The following is a 14746-nucleotide window of genomic DNA, read 5'->3' as shown; positions in this document are numbered from 1 at the left end:
CGTAATTTTTTTTCAGGGCGGTAAGCTTTTCCTTAAATCTAATGATCTGATACCTAAATCAAGGAAAAAAGGCCAACCTGAGCAACACATTTATCTTTTCCTCTTCTCGAGCGTCAGATCTCAATCAGTCAGTGCCATAGTGCATGTGCGGTTACGGCAAGAAGCAGATGCAGATGATAGCAAAATCATCCGGACTGCGGCGAATTTTTGATAATGACATAGACGCCCGGAATAAACCACACCGTACTTTCACCAATTATCGGCTGGCTCTGGTCGCAGCAGAAGCGAAAGTTTTTTTTTTTGGCAATAATGGATATTTTCGCTCCACACAGCAACGGCAGCAAGGAAAATCAAACATAATTGAGCGTTACGACCGGGGCGCGCGCAGCAGCAATTCGGTTCAAATTTCAAATGGTTTTGTTGATTCGATCTTGCTCTTGGATGCCAGTGGTATTTTTTCCGGAGCACTGTGTTTTGACTGCGTCTCTGTTGCTCTCTCGGTGCACTAACGTATTGTACAACGGGTCGTTGGTTTTTGGTACAGACCGGTACTGGTTTGGCCTCACTTAGTTACGTGATGGTCAGTGCAAGTTTGTGTTAATTGCGATTAAATTAGTAACGGATGATTCGATGCGACAGTGAACGGCTAAAAAAAGTTCGAGTAAATTTCCCTTTCTAAACAATGAGAAAGTAAAACAAATCACAAGCTGAACTAAAGATTTGAAAGATATGATAGATGTTTTTGCGTGTTCTCTAGAAGTGGATTGGACATGATGGGAACCATAAGAGCAAATTTTATGGGATACTAAAAACCGAGGGGTTTCTACCTGAGTTAATTACCGGTCAGTGCCAGTCAGATTACCGAAAATTACTCTGATTACTTTTCAATTAATTTAATTACTTTATTACTTTTATTACTCTCGATTACCGAAATTACTACGATTACTTGAAGAATTTAAAGAATTACTTTGTAATTACTCAGTTATTCAATGATTAACAATGTTCACAACGATGGAATTGTTAGAGAAATACGACGACATTCAAGCTCGATTAATAAAAATGAGCTGCACAGCAAAAAACATATTTCAAACTGAGTTTAAAAAAAGTTTCATTGAAAAATCGGAATTTGAAAGTTTTACTGCAAATACTGTATTTCAATACAGCGAGACTCATCTGTAGCTTTTGTTTCGATTTGGATTTGGACATTTCAGTGAGTTTTTTTTTTATAGAAATTGACAGCAAGTGATCCAATACTATGAACAATTTCATAAAATTTCACAAAAAAAAAACATGTTTTGTCACTCTAAGTTAACATCTACAAAAAGGCGTAACCAACTTTTGTAGTTTAGTATAGTGAAGTTAATTTCGCCCTTCAGCGAGGGCGAAACTGCATCCAGGTTTGAATTTGGGCCTAATTTTTGATTTCCGTATTTTTTATGGTTTTCATGCGAATATTGCAGTATTTTTTTATGTATAACATAGTCTCGTAGCCATAGCGTTTACAACGGTCTCCCAGGGTATTGCACCTACGTATTTCTAGTTGTAGTTGCTAAAATGCATTATTCTCAAATGAATATTACAAGATTGCCCACAACTTAAATTACCTTAAGATTGGAAACCCTAGAACCCGATTCGGTTATGTTGTTTTCGCGGTTCCAAATTAAAGATCATGAATCGTGTCCATCAATCGTCGCAGACGGAAAACCAGCTGCTGGGTCAATTCGCTGCTATCGACGTACAATAGGTCCAGCAGATTTCTCATGGATGAAACAAACATAAAACCAACGCAATCAGCATCATTTTCTTGATCCCTTGTATGGCACCACTTAGAAGCAATTTCTTACTGAAAAGTACCCGTACACAAGTGGCCTCCGTTTGATCTAGCATGTTCAGTTTCTATGATTTTTGCGCGTTCATTACCGCTGGGAGATAAAATTAAAACTTCCATCAGAGTGGTGATGTCTTTTTTGTTTGTTTTCACAACCATTCAATTTTTGAATTTAATTAAATTAAAGAAAACGAAAGAAATCCAAGATATAAAATTTAGGCAAAAGAGCGCAATTGAAAAATTTACAGTTTGTCAAACAAAAGGTACAAAAACGAAAGGGCGTAATCAAAATTGATGAATTTAACGGTCAAAATCTAATTTAGAGGATTTTTAATATTAAAAACACATAATAAAAATCTAAACTTCTATGAACTGATTAACAAGGGTAAACTCAAGCTGAACGGTGCAAATAATAGACCTGCACTGCTTACTGATTTAAAATAAATCAATTTTTTCGCTTCGAAAACTTTGACAGCGTTTTCACAGCTTGACATCATTGTTAGTTTCGCCCTTGTGAAATGTTGATACCGATTTATGCAGGGGTGGGATGTGGCATTCAAATACGAACAATCTTCGCCTACCTCGTATAACTGGTTCCAAACGTCAACAAGCCATAAGAAACCTACATAGTTTGTTTACGTTTGGAACCAATTTCATACAAGAATCACAGACAAACAGACATAACACTCGCAAGTTGTTCATCGAACAAGCATTTAACGGTCAATTCAAAAGTATCGTAGTTGGTAGTACCGCCACCTGTGGCGCGCATAGTTAATTCCCTTGCGTTTGACGTTTACACACTACCGCCATCTGTTCAGCGTACTACCCACCACAGTGTACTCAATAGATGGCGGTAATGTTTTAGCGACGATGTTTTACAGTGAGAAATATTCAATGTGTTATGTCTGTTTGTCTGTGCAAGAATGATCAGTAGGCTGATTTGACAGCTTGACATTTCATCATTTTAAGACCATCCAAATCATCTCAGCAACAAACAGTTCGATTTATTCACTTTGAGAAAGCGAAACGACGAATTTACACTTTTCACGGGTTTTTCTGCTCTGTTACTTAAGACAAACGGCATCTCCATAGAAACCGGGTAACTTAAGTAACATTGAAAAATATTTTGATCGAAAGGTGATTACGTCAAAAAGCATTTTGACTGGTAAATAAATTTAAAATGGGGTGTGATCCTATATTCGGACAGTATATAGTGTAATAGCAGAAGCATCGATTCACACTGATAGCTCGATTTTGTTTACCTTTGATACTTTCGACGTAATGAAAATTTTCTCTCACTCTGGGTGAACTCTGAGCTTCTTGCGTCGAACAAAAAAGTCATCTGGAGTTTCGAAAAGCGCACCTCACGTCGCTGAAGTTCACTCCCCTATCTCTCGAGGAGTTTTTGTTTACTTCTGTCATATTCCTGTCACCACTCACTTCAAGAGCCACATGTGAAAAGGGCATACAAGCTTTTTGTAAACAAACCTAGAGTAACCCAGGCAAACAAACAACATCATCGGGAAGGGGGAAGTTTGCCCTACTCGGTGATGTTGATAGCTTACGTTGGTGTGATATGGGTGGCGAGAAAAGACTATAGACATCCCTCTCCAAAGGGGGAGTTTGGTAAAGAGAGATGAAAAAACCGATTTGTACCTTCCTTAAAAGTTGTCCTAGTTCGCTATTCTAATATCTATATACAATCTTCACACTGCCGTACTCTAACGGAACTATCAACTCTATGCTTTCATCTACTCCATCTATCGTATAAAAATTACCACAACAGTCTGTTATTTGAAATTAGCATCTTCAACTATAGGACGGTTAGTTTATAAAAAGCTTATATGCCTTTTTCACATGTTGTTCTTGACTTGAGGTGAGGGCTGGCTATACTCGCAGAACAAGAGTGTTTTAAAACCTCCAGTGAGTTTGAGAAGTTTCAGCAAGCCTGGGAAGAGGAGACAACTGGCTTCTTTTTGTCTGTGACGTGTTCTTCTTCTCTTGCGGAAACGACTGTGCAAAAACTATTTCATTATGGGCGACGCAGTCGACTGTCAAAATACAAGAAAATAGATTCCCTGTTGTAAAAATTCTCGCGTTTCTATCAGTGTTGGCAAAAATCAGAAATCATTTGATATTTTTCCGCTCTCATGCTCTCGCAATATTACGCGTGATATTGGAACAAAATATTATACTTGATATTGATTTTACAAGCTCCTTTGTTATAGCGAGACTATTCACAACGTGCAGAAATCAAGCTGAGAGTTGACTCGATACAAAAATGATTCCATTGCACATCGTTTTCTTAGAAAGAGAAAGCATAGTTTGCTATCTCTTTTTAATCTTCACCGGTGGCAGACGTGAAGGGACTGCTGCAAGCCGTTATAGAAGTTTCGGTTACATTCGGATGTAAAGCAAAAATCATTAAATTCAATCTCACCACAGTTTGGTGAGATTTGCAGTTGATGAGTTTTGTTAGCTTGATATTCCGAGCTGCTTGTTGATTTTTGTCTACGAAAATCAAGCGTGATCTTGGGCGTTGGTCAGATTTGATTTTTTGATATTTTCCCAACACTGGTTTCTATACGTTCACCCCAGAGCCAATGTTATAATAAGAGTCCCGTCAAAAGTGAAGCCAGAAGTACCAATCGAACTGCCAAACGGGGTACCAAACAAGCAAAGTGAATAAACATTATTGTTCCCACAGCCAACTACAAGTAATGCATTAATCACTGTTTAGTAAATTTAGATGAAAAACATTTCTTCGCTTTATTTAGTACATTGTGATATTTATAAGTTATACCAAGCACAGGTTCTATAATTGTGATTCTCTCCCAGAAGCTCCGTTATCGACATGAAATTTTTCACTCCTGAATGAAAGTCATCCGATGCTAACGCAAAAAATCTGGTTGCCGTTTACTCTGACGAAAAATAAATCACAAACAGTGGTGCTTGTTCGCAACATTTTCTCTTGGCGGGACTCTTATTATAACATCGACTCTGGTTCACCCGAACAATCAGACGCTCGTTCCCGTTTGACAGAAAATTGGTTCAAAAAAGGCCCCCTATTTTCTCATTTTTTCTCTTAGGGCACCAGTAGGTCTCTTTTCTTCATTCAAATTGTATTCAATAATCAAACGTCATCATAACCTGGGTTTTGTCAAATAAGATAAATATTTCCATTGCTTGAGCCAAAGAATATGAAAAAGTCGATTTGATTTGGTTGCATAATGGATCCTAATTTTTTCAGATTTTCATTGTTTTAATATCTAAATTCGATTTCCACTAATTCAATAATAAATAATACCTGAAACAACTAGAATCATAAAATTTACATAGGATAGTAAAGAACATGATAATTCCAGAGTTCAAATATTTATGGAAGTGCTAGAATCAGGGGGTAAGTTACTCTGCTACCTTGTGCCTGTGTTGATTGTGTTTCTTGTGTGTTTTTGGGTGTCGGAAAGTGTTTATGCGTGTTTCTGAGGCTGTGAACCATTTGCCGAGTTAAATTTAACTCGTGGTTAAAAGTGACATTTCGAAAGTTATTTTCTATGTTCGAAAATCCCTGTGCTGTCGCTCGACCGGTTTTCGAGCCACGGTTGTCAAAATTTAACTTCTTGTCTGTCAGAAATAACCATGCTCGGATAGCAGGGTTAATCGATAACTTTCCATCTGTCAAATTTTAACCAAAAGTTAAAATAATCCACCAAATGGTTCAGAGCCTGAATGTCGACCTAGCTGTCAAAACGTTGAGCGAAAATCGATGATTACTGGCAACCACATTTGTTTACGAACAGAATCTATTTTTTTCTTCTTCTTCTTCTTCGCATTTCAAGCTTATTGCATATCGCATATTAGCTTATTGCGTGCTCTCATCTTAGTGTTCTAGATGCACTTCCACAGTTATTAATTGAGAGCTTTCGATGCCTGTACCATTTTTGCATTGGTATAATTGTGTGTCAAGTCCAATCATACTTCTATGCCCAGGGAAGTCGAGAAATTTTCCAACGCGAAAAATTCCTAGACCGGACCGGGAATCGAACCCAGCCACCTCCAGCATGGTCTTGCTTTGTAGCTGCGCCTTTACCGACTGAGCTAAGGGAGGCCCTTTGCTAAAAATTTACCAATTCAATAGGGGGCGACCCCAGCGTAGTGGTTTACATCCATATCTCTCACGCCAAAGTCACGAGTTCAAATCTCACCCCCGGACAAGTCACGAATGACCCAAGAGTGTTAAAGTGACTATAATGATAATAATTAAAAAAAAAACAATTTAATAATGTACAGTGTAAGCATGGAATTCCAGTAAAAAGCACACGTCAGCGTAAACGACTTACATTACAAGAACTCAAATTCTCATGCCTGATCGTCATGCGCATCACCTATCTAAAAGAGTGTGCTGTATATGTCCGACTCCGATCTCAAAAAGTACTCCTTCAGCCGTCAAATTCTCATGCTTGAGATCTTGGCTCAAATTATTATTATTTAGATAGAAATATCTCTCTTCAGATATCAGTCAATATTTGACGTGATAATTATTATCCGCTCCTTCATTCATACACAGTTGCAGATATTCTAGCTTGTTCTAGAGGCTAAATTGTCTGTTTTTTAATGTCCCAATTGCGGGAGTGAGTGTTACTTCCATGTCCCGATCAGTTTTCTGTGGAATCCTCGTGGAATCCTGGAGGTAGATGTCTTCTTGAGAAAAAAAATCAACAAAAACAAAGGCAGTGCTGCCAGAAAAAATCGAAAAATTGGTTTTAATGGTGGTTGAAGGGTGTTTCAGTGTGTCGCTATATGCCATGTAACATATAGGGGAAATGGATGTAATGGCGGCCTAAATGCTCCTAATTTGGGCCCACACATAAATTCAGCACTAAAGGGACTAAATTTTCAATAGCTACCAAAAATATCTATTAGTACCGTACCAATGTTCATCTAGATAAAATTGATAAATAGCAGATTTTTAGCGATGGGTCCAATCTACGATCCATAGGCCGACATTACATCCATTTCCCCTACGTACCTACAAAAACAAATAAAAGGTGTAAATTTTGGTGGTCGAAATTTGCACGAACAAGAACAGGTGGTTCTCGGCGATGCAACAAACCTCAATTCACGCCAGCCGTTTGTTGCAATGGTATTCAAACTTCCGGCAGAATTAATGAAGTGGAAAAGGTTGGATCAAATCTAACATCGAAAAAACAATTCCGGCAAACATGCAAATCTTCTCGTCTGTTTCCGTACCTACCTATATTAATTCTAATGCACGTTACGATTTGCATATTATGCCTTATATTGCACGTTGTACACTAATGCAATGGCAAACAGTGGAAAAAAGGCAACAAACCGAGGGCATTGATTTTTGCAGCAGTGCTGTTTCGATTTTTTGTTCGTTTGCCTTATTCCATGACTAATGGCAAAAAATAGACACATTATTCGTATTTCAGGCTCCTATGTGCGGTGTGCAAGTGAGGAGTGCATTTGAACAGTTTTCCCCGTCTAGACTACTTTTACTGTCGAATGGAAGGAGCTAGAATCAAATAAACGAAAATGCGAATTATGATTTCGATATCTATTTTGGCGAGGTAATAAGAAAACATATTTACATTGTAAAGCTAAACAAACGAACATCGACTGTTACACATAATGTATCAGATTTTCTCGGCACGAAACATGTGCTACTACTTGAACAGCATGGTTAAGCGGGTTACGCGTCGCACGCAATTAATCAAGTTTAATTTTAACATTCATGCAGACGCAAATTATGTTATCAACACGCAGCTGCTATGCTACGTAGCACTTATATCTACTCCTTCAAAATTTCACTTCTTGTTCGACGGTTTTAGCTATAAATAAAAAAAAATCAATGTCAAGTGTAATAGCATCGCAACATATATTCCCTTTCCATCTCAATTGCAGGCGTCCAAAAGATCATGGTACCAGGTACGTCGGTCAAATCGAGCAAGGAGGCCCTTCGTCTGACGCGTATCTACCCAGGCATCATTTACTCGACGGCGGGAATCCATCCACATGATTCGAAATCAATCATCGAAGAACCGAGCACGTGGCACGACTTTGAGGTAATTGCCGGTGCACCGGAGTGCGTTGCAATTGGACCGTGCGGGCTCGACTACCAGCGGGACTTCAGCGAACCGTGCACCCAGAAGGAAATCTTCGAGCGACAACTGAAGTTGGCCTGCAGCTTGCAGAAACCCATACTGATACACGAACGATCTGCCCAGGAGGATGTGTTGGAAATACTCTCGAAGTGAGTAGATGCACGTATCAGTAGATTATGAATGCGTATAGAATGGTGGGTCAAGGTAATATGGCAGATTACAACCACCTGTTCCCCACTGATTTTTGGATTCGTATTTTAACTGTGCCAAATTTAATCGAATTTTGTTGCGATTTCGATTTGTGGGTCCATTTTAAAGTTAGCATGGGAAATCGTTAGAAAATATGAATTTGCTTGTCGAGAATTCACAAAATACTTAAAACTTAGATTGAGGAAACTACGCAGACCAACTTTGTTGAAGACCGCAAATCGATTCGACTTTTGTCAAATTTCGAACAGTTTTTGGGGACCTCAATACAAATCGGTAGAGCAGTGGATTGTAAAGTTGACACACCCTAGTGTATACTCTTATTAGGAAATCGGCTCAGCGTTATCGCTGAGTAATGATCGGTTGGTTTGTTTTGTGACTCATTAATTATTTGTAGGTAGAATATATACCACCGGCCTATCAAAACGATAACGCTCGGCTTTCTTTTAGGTACTTCTTACATTTTCTAATCATCCAGTTAAAAGATTAGGGATGGTGTTTTGAAATTGAAAACTTTTAGGGACCGAATTTTTGACGTTCCAGGGACAATATTTTTAATTTTGCTCGTATACTATCAATGTTTTTATTGTGAACTGTTTTGTAAAATAGGATTAGGAATCTTTGATTTCCGGTTCAGTCTAGAAAATCTTTCGGGATGTAGGGTATACGTCCCTAACCTCGGTCTAATATGCAGCCATCGATTACGTTTTTAATCATAACTCATCAATGAATTTACCTGCAAACGATATTCTACTGCTAAATGGTATGCTTAGATATGCTTATCATGTCGTTTGCTATCAGAAACCACGAAAAGTTGAAAAACTTACTTTTTTTAAGACAATAACTCACGAGGGAAATGTATGTAATATGGGTCTATTGTCCCCAAATTGGGTCTATTTATGGATGCAACTTCGTCCTATCTTGTTTGATCCTCAAAAAAACGCTCTTGGTAACGTTTTCTGATGTATTTTTTTTTATCACTATCACTGTTAACTTAATGCTCTTCATTCCTCAAAACATTTCTTAGAGAAAATTTTACGAAAACTACATTAAATCACTCAATTTAAAAATTAAAAATTAAAAATTTCGCTTATCGTCTTTTGACCGCAGAATATCTAAATCAGAACATTGTGATGTTCATTATACAGGTTTGGCAGAAAAAATCTCCCTTCCTGTTCGTTCCTTATCATCCAAATGCAAAACAACATTGTTGACGTTACTCTTATTGCTATATGCTGTCAAATGAATTTCATGGGCCATAGTTAGGAACATAGAAAAGAAATGTGTCCCTAAAGTTGGGTCCATGTTTTACTTGTGAAAACGTTGTTAAACAATTAAAATAAACATAAAATATTCAAACAGCAACTGTAAGTTTTACGTCTAGTGTGTATTATCAGGTAATTCCAATCAATAAATGCCATAATCAGGCCATTTGATGATCGTCAGTCAACCTTCCCATCTTAACCTTATAAGTCATGGCGGCTAAAAACTCCGAACATTGTGATATTCTCAACCAGTTTTATTACTTACGAGAGCTGAAAATGTATTGAAATGTTGTGATATAAATTGATTTGTGTGTGGTACACATTTATCAACCATCAGTGATCAATATTTTCCTTATTTTTTGTGTAATATTCCTTAATTAATTATTTATTTGCGTGATAGGCCGAATGAAAGGACTAGACCCACATTACATACCGTAACCCTATCATACTATCGTTGTGTTTGCCACACAATATATAAATCCATAATTGGTTGGTAGTCCCCGTTGGGACTTTGCACCAGCTCTCAACTTAGTGTTCTTTCAGCACTTCCATAATTGTGAATTGAGAGCTTTTTAAGCCTGTATCATTTTTGCATTAGTATTATAAGGCAAATGCAATATTCATAGAACGTACCGGGGCTTTATAGCTGTGCCTTTACCGACCGATGGGAAGGATCCAATATCCAGGCCCGAATATCGATAATAGTTCTATTTCAGGACTTGCTTTAATGCTTTTACTGTAAATATGCTGCAAGAAAATGATATATACATTGCAGACATTACGGAAAAAAATTGCTTTTTGCTGTACATCAACAACAAAATTTTGATTTGATTTTTGATTTAAATTTTACGAGACAGAAGGGGGTTATGAGGACCAAATCTCAAGTCTCAAGGCCACATTCCAGAACGTAAGTTGATCATGGTAAGCACGTCAAACTATAATGTCTAAAATGAACCACATGCCCCAAACAACCCCTAGAACGGCACCCAAACACTTTCCATGCTGAATTGTGAGTCCCCCCTTTTCCCATATCATTGTATGCAAAATAATAACCCAATGCAAGTCAATTGAATGTGCCTAAATGAGTTGGTTGCAATGATAGTATGAACAGTAATGACAGTATAATATACTAATTGAATAAAATGAATATTTACCTGTTGATAATGATCGAGATTGGTAAAAAGTAAGGAGTTGATTTTACCATCAAAGAGTTTGACAATAGCGCGATGGTATATTATTATGATGCTGATTATAGTACGTTCAGACTACAGAGTTATAACAACAATTACTAACGATTTTAAATTGGCTCACTACTTGACTAGCCTATTGGTCCCAAGCAAACAATTAACGTACCCCATTCTAGTCGAAATTCTACTACTACACAATGTTTGTTTTGATTCGCTATGTAAGTTTGACAGAAAAAATGAAGGGTTAGTGGATTTTCCTATGTTTCGAGGGGTGAATCGATTAGCTTGGGACCGAAGAGAGTACCAGAGCTGAGCCAAAAAGTTGAGCACGTTATTTCGGGACCTTCTAGTCTTAGAGTTAACTCTATGGTTATAACACGTTATAGCACTATCTTGATGGTGGTTTCTGTGTTGCAATTATTTGACAACCGTTATAACATGTTATAACCATAGAGGTAACTCTAAGACTAGAAGGTTCCGACGAAATGAGCTCAACTTTTTGGCCCAGCTTGGTACTATCTTCGGTCCCAAGCTAATCGATTCACCCCTCGAAACATAAGAAAATCTACGAGCCCCTCATTTTATCTGTCAAATTTTCATAGCGAATCAAAACAAACATAGTGTAGTACTGGAAATTTGACTAGAATGGGGTACGTCAATCGATTTGCTTGGGACCAATAGGCAGTCAAGTAGTGAGCCAATTTAAAATCGTTAGTTTCGAATTGATTGTTGTTATAACGCTCCAGTCTGAACAAGGCATTAGACGAATCCTGGGAAAACATATTCCTCGTTGTTAGAGAAACCTCTGAAATTCGGGATGTTCAGTTGATCATCGCTCTAAAATCTTCCGAGTCTTCGTATTCTGATTCCACCATTACAGTGAACAATCTTGTCGTGGCTGTTTCAAACTCGAATCAGTTCCCGCATAAACGCGAACCATAAATTGACCTTACCTAAAATGGTTAAAAATTGTTTATAATCCCTGCTAAACTTTAACTGAAATGGTTATGGAACTTTACATGAACGTTTAATGATAAAGTTTCAACCTTATGTATTATGGTTTTTTGGAACTGGACCTTACAAATAATGGGTTGTTAAGAACCATTACCGTTCCAAATTCTTGTTTTCTTCATACATTTTCGGAAAGAGAACTATATTAGAACCTTTTAACTTATGGTTTGAGAACTTTAATGGTAATGGTAATGGTAGTCAGTAAGGTCCACGAATGGTTTTATAACATCGATCAACTTTATGTGGAATATATCGCGAATTGGTTGCCTGTAAATTACTGATTACCAATTCACGATATATTGCACGTAAAGTTGAGCGATAATACAAAACCATTAATGGACCTTACTGACTACCATAACCATAACCATTAATGTTCTCAAACCATAAGTAAAAACTTTCTAATATAGTTCTCTTTCCGAAAATGTATGGAGAAAACAAGAATTTTGGAATGGTAATGGTTCTTAACAACCCATTATTTGTAAGGTCCGCTTCCAAAAAACCATAATACATAAGGTTAAAACTTTATCACACAAACGTTCATGTAAAGTTCCATAACCATTTCAGTTAAAGTTTAGCAGGGATTATAAACAATTTTTAACCATTTTAGGTAAGGTCAATTTATGGTTCGCGTTTATGCGGGTTATTAGCCACCTTTTGCCAATAATCCGCCGATCGACTACTTTCTTTTACATCGTGCCTTGCGCCAGGGTTGCCAAAAGCAAATCTGTATTTTTGCTTATAAAAATCTTTTCATCTGTATTTCTTCTTCGAAAAATCTGTATCAATATCTGTATAGTTTTAATATTTAAATGCGTATTTAATATTGCGTATCTTCGAAAAATCTGTATGAATATCTGTATAGTTTTAATATTGCGTATTTCGCTCCAAAATGAACAAAGAAGTGCTGGAAGTGCGGTATCGGTCATAAAAGTGCGCTTTTGCATCAAATCATGTTAGTACGTTTTACGCCGAATACATTACACCGAAAAAAGTTTTCATGTAGCTTCCATTGGAAACGCACATGATTTTCATCCATAATCAAAATTAATGGAATTCATCTGAATTACACATAACATTAATGCAATCACATTAATTGTATGTGATTTTTCATATGAATTTCACCGACCTCATAATATTCATGTGATTTTGTGGTGGGATTTGCTGCTATGTGATCACAGAAAAGCTATGTGAAATTCACATGGATTTCATCCATTAGATATGTGATAAATTTTTTGAGTGTAATAGCGGCAAGCTTCAACTTGGATTTACTTTTAATATCGTTCCTGTTTGGAAAATCTGCCAAATGTTTGCTTAAGATTGAATTGGTTAATAGCACGATTAAACTGAGTTTAATGTCAAATTGATTAAATTTCAAGCAAAATGGGATTAGTTGAATTTATCAGTGAAGGGCTTTCCTGATGATCTGTTGATGGTTCTGTTTTTATGAAAATAAAATGATGTTCTATCTCTCTATCATGGCTATATGTTGCTCCAGCGTGCAGATAGTTAATATCGTTGCCTTCTTCAAAACTTCATCGTCTTGATCTAAAGCAAAGAAAATCGCCACTGGATCAAGCAAAATTCAAAGGTAGTACCTACCTGTGTGATGTCGCATTCCAAAAGTTTTGAACCAAATACAAAATTTTGCAGCCATTGCACCGAGGGGGGCGACTCTATCTACGATGCAGGAAATTTTCTGCTTTGCTGTTGTGAGATGCACTCGCGCTTAATAGATAGAAACACGATGTATTATGATTTTGAAGATTTCCTGCAAAAAAGTTGAGGGCGCTGCGAGTAGATGGGTTTAGATGCAAGAGATGAAAAAAGATTTTTCTAAAATGATGCGCTAGTGTGAGATTTTTCGACCATTTAAAATCGAGATTTAGATGTGTCGCACCCCTCGCATTGCATACTTATTTAGAAAAACAATTATTTAATTTTGGCTAGTAGTTAAATTCCAACAAACTTTTGGTCCGCTACATCACAACTGGCATCACTAGTGTGCATCTTTCAAATGTAAAGATACCAAGCCCCCGGCAAGGTGTCATATAACTTTTGCAATTGCATTTAAGACCTTCGACAGATGTACAAAGAACACCGTTGTACCAACAATCAATACGAAACTAACGATTTTAAATTGGCTCACTACTTGACGAGCCTATTGGTCCCAAGCAAACCGACTAAGGTACCCCATTCTAGTATAAATTCCAGTACTACGCTATGTTTGTTTTGATTCGCTATGAAAGTTTGACAAATAAAATGAGGGGTTAGTAGATTTTCCTATGTTTCGAGGGGTGAATCGATTAGCTTGGGACCGAAGATAGTACCAAAGCTGAGCCAAAGAGTTGAGCTCGTTCCTTCGGGACCTTCTGGTCTTAGAGTTACCTCTATGGTTGTACCAACAATTAATACGAAACTAACTATTTTAAATTGGATCACTACTTGACTAGTCTATTGCTCCCGAGAAAATCGATTAACGTACCCCATTCTAGTCAAAATTCTACTACTACAAAATGTTTGTTTTGATTCGCTATGAAAGTTTGACAGATAAAATGAGGGATTCGTGGATTTTCCTATGTTGCGAGGGGTGCATCGATTAGCTTGGGACCGAAGATAGTACCAGAGCTGAGCCAAAAAGTTGAGCACGTTTCTTCGGGACCTTCTGGTCTTAGAGTTCCCTAATAAACAAATACCATAAACGAACTGTATCCCGGATGGGTAAACTATCCCACAAATTGCTTGGATAATACCCCGAACACGTCGTTAAGCTCTCTTTTATAGTTATATTTATTATTACCTTTATGATATGGTCCCCTTTCGATTGAAGAAATGCAGCGAGTTGGGAATCTCATTCTTTACATCCATATATAGACCCCCCCGCACACCTGTAAGCATATCGAGGCCCAAGGCAGCAGGAAATTTCTCCCGAACTACACGATTCACATCACCGTATTTCCATAGCACCAATGCTAGATCGCTACCCAGGACTTCTGGTGGGAGGTCGTACACTCTCCCGTATTGAACGGTGTTCCCAGCAGGCGACATGCGTACCTCGACAGACTTCCTATAGGCTTATTGGAAAATTAATTGCTCACGGTTGTGTAGCAAACAATGAAGCTTCGA

At 37.5% G+C, this 14746-nt stretch overlaps 2 protein-coding genes across 2 annotated transcripts in view; one reads left to right on the top strand and one right to left on the bottom strand.

The window, feature by feature from the left end:
* LOC135701835 (zinc finger SWIM domain-containing protein 7-like) overlaps positions 1-14746 on the bottom strand; it is a 96600-nt gene that overhangs the window by 49488 nt on the left and 32366 nt on the right. The gene's annotated exons all lie outside the window — the stretch shown is intronic.
* Positions 1-14746, top strand: part of LOC135701830 (3'-5' ssDNA/RNA exonuclease TatD) — a 48712-nt gene that overhangs the window by 30973 nt on the left and 2993 nt on the right. The window contains exon 2 of the mRNA XM_065222770.1: positions 7754-8102. Within this exon, the coding sequence (XP_065078842.1) occupies positions 7754-8102 (349 nt within the window). The remainder of the gene's footprint in view (positions 1-7753; positions 8103-14746) is intronic.

The sequence above is a fragment of the Ochlerotatus camptorhynchus genome, unplaced genomic scaffold (genome assembly GCF_037179485.1).
Source record: "Ochlerotatus camptorhynchus isolate MF236.1 unplaced genomic scaffold, CSIRO-AGI_Acam_v1.1 ptg000177l, whole genome shotgun sequence".
Lineage (NCBI taxonomy): Eukaryota > Metazoa > Arthropoda > Insecta > Diptera > Culicidae > Ochlerotatus > Ochlerotatus camptorhynchus.
The sequence above is the reverse complement of the archived record's forward strand: the minus strand, read 5'-3'. Positions and strand labels throughout refer to the sequence as shown.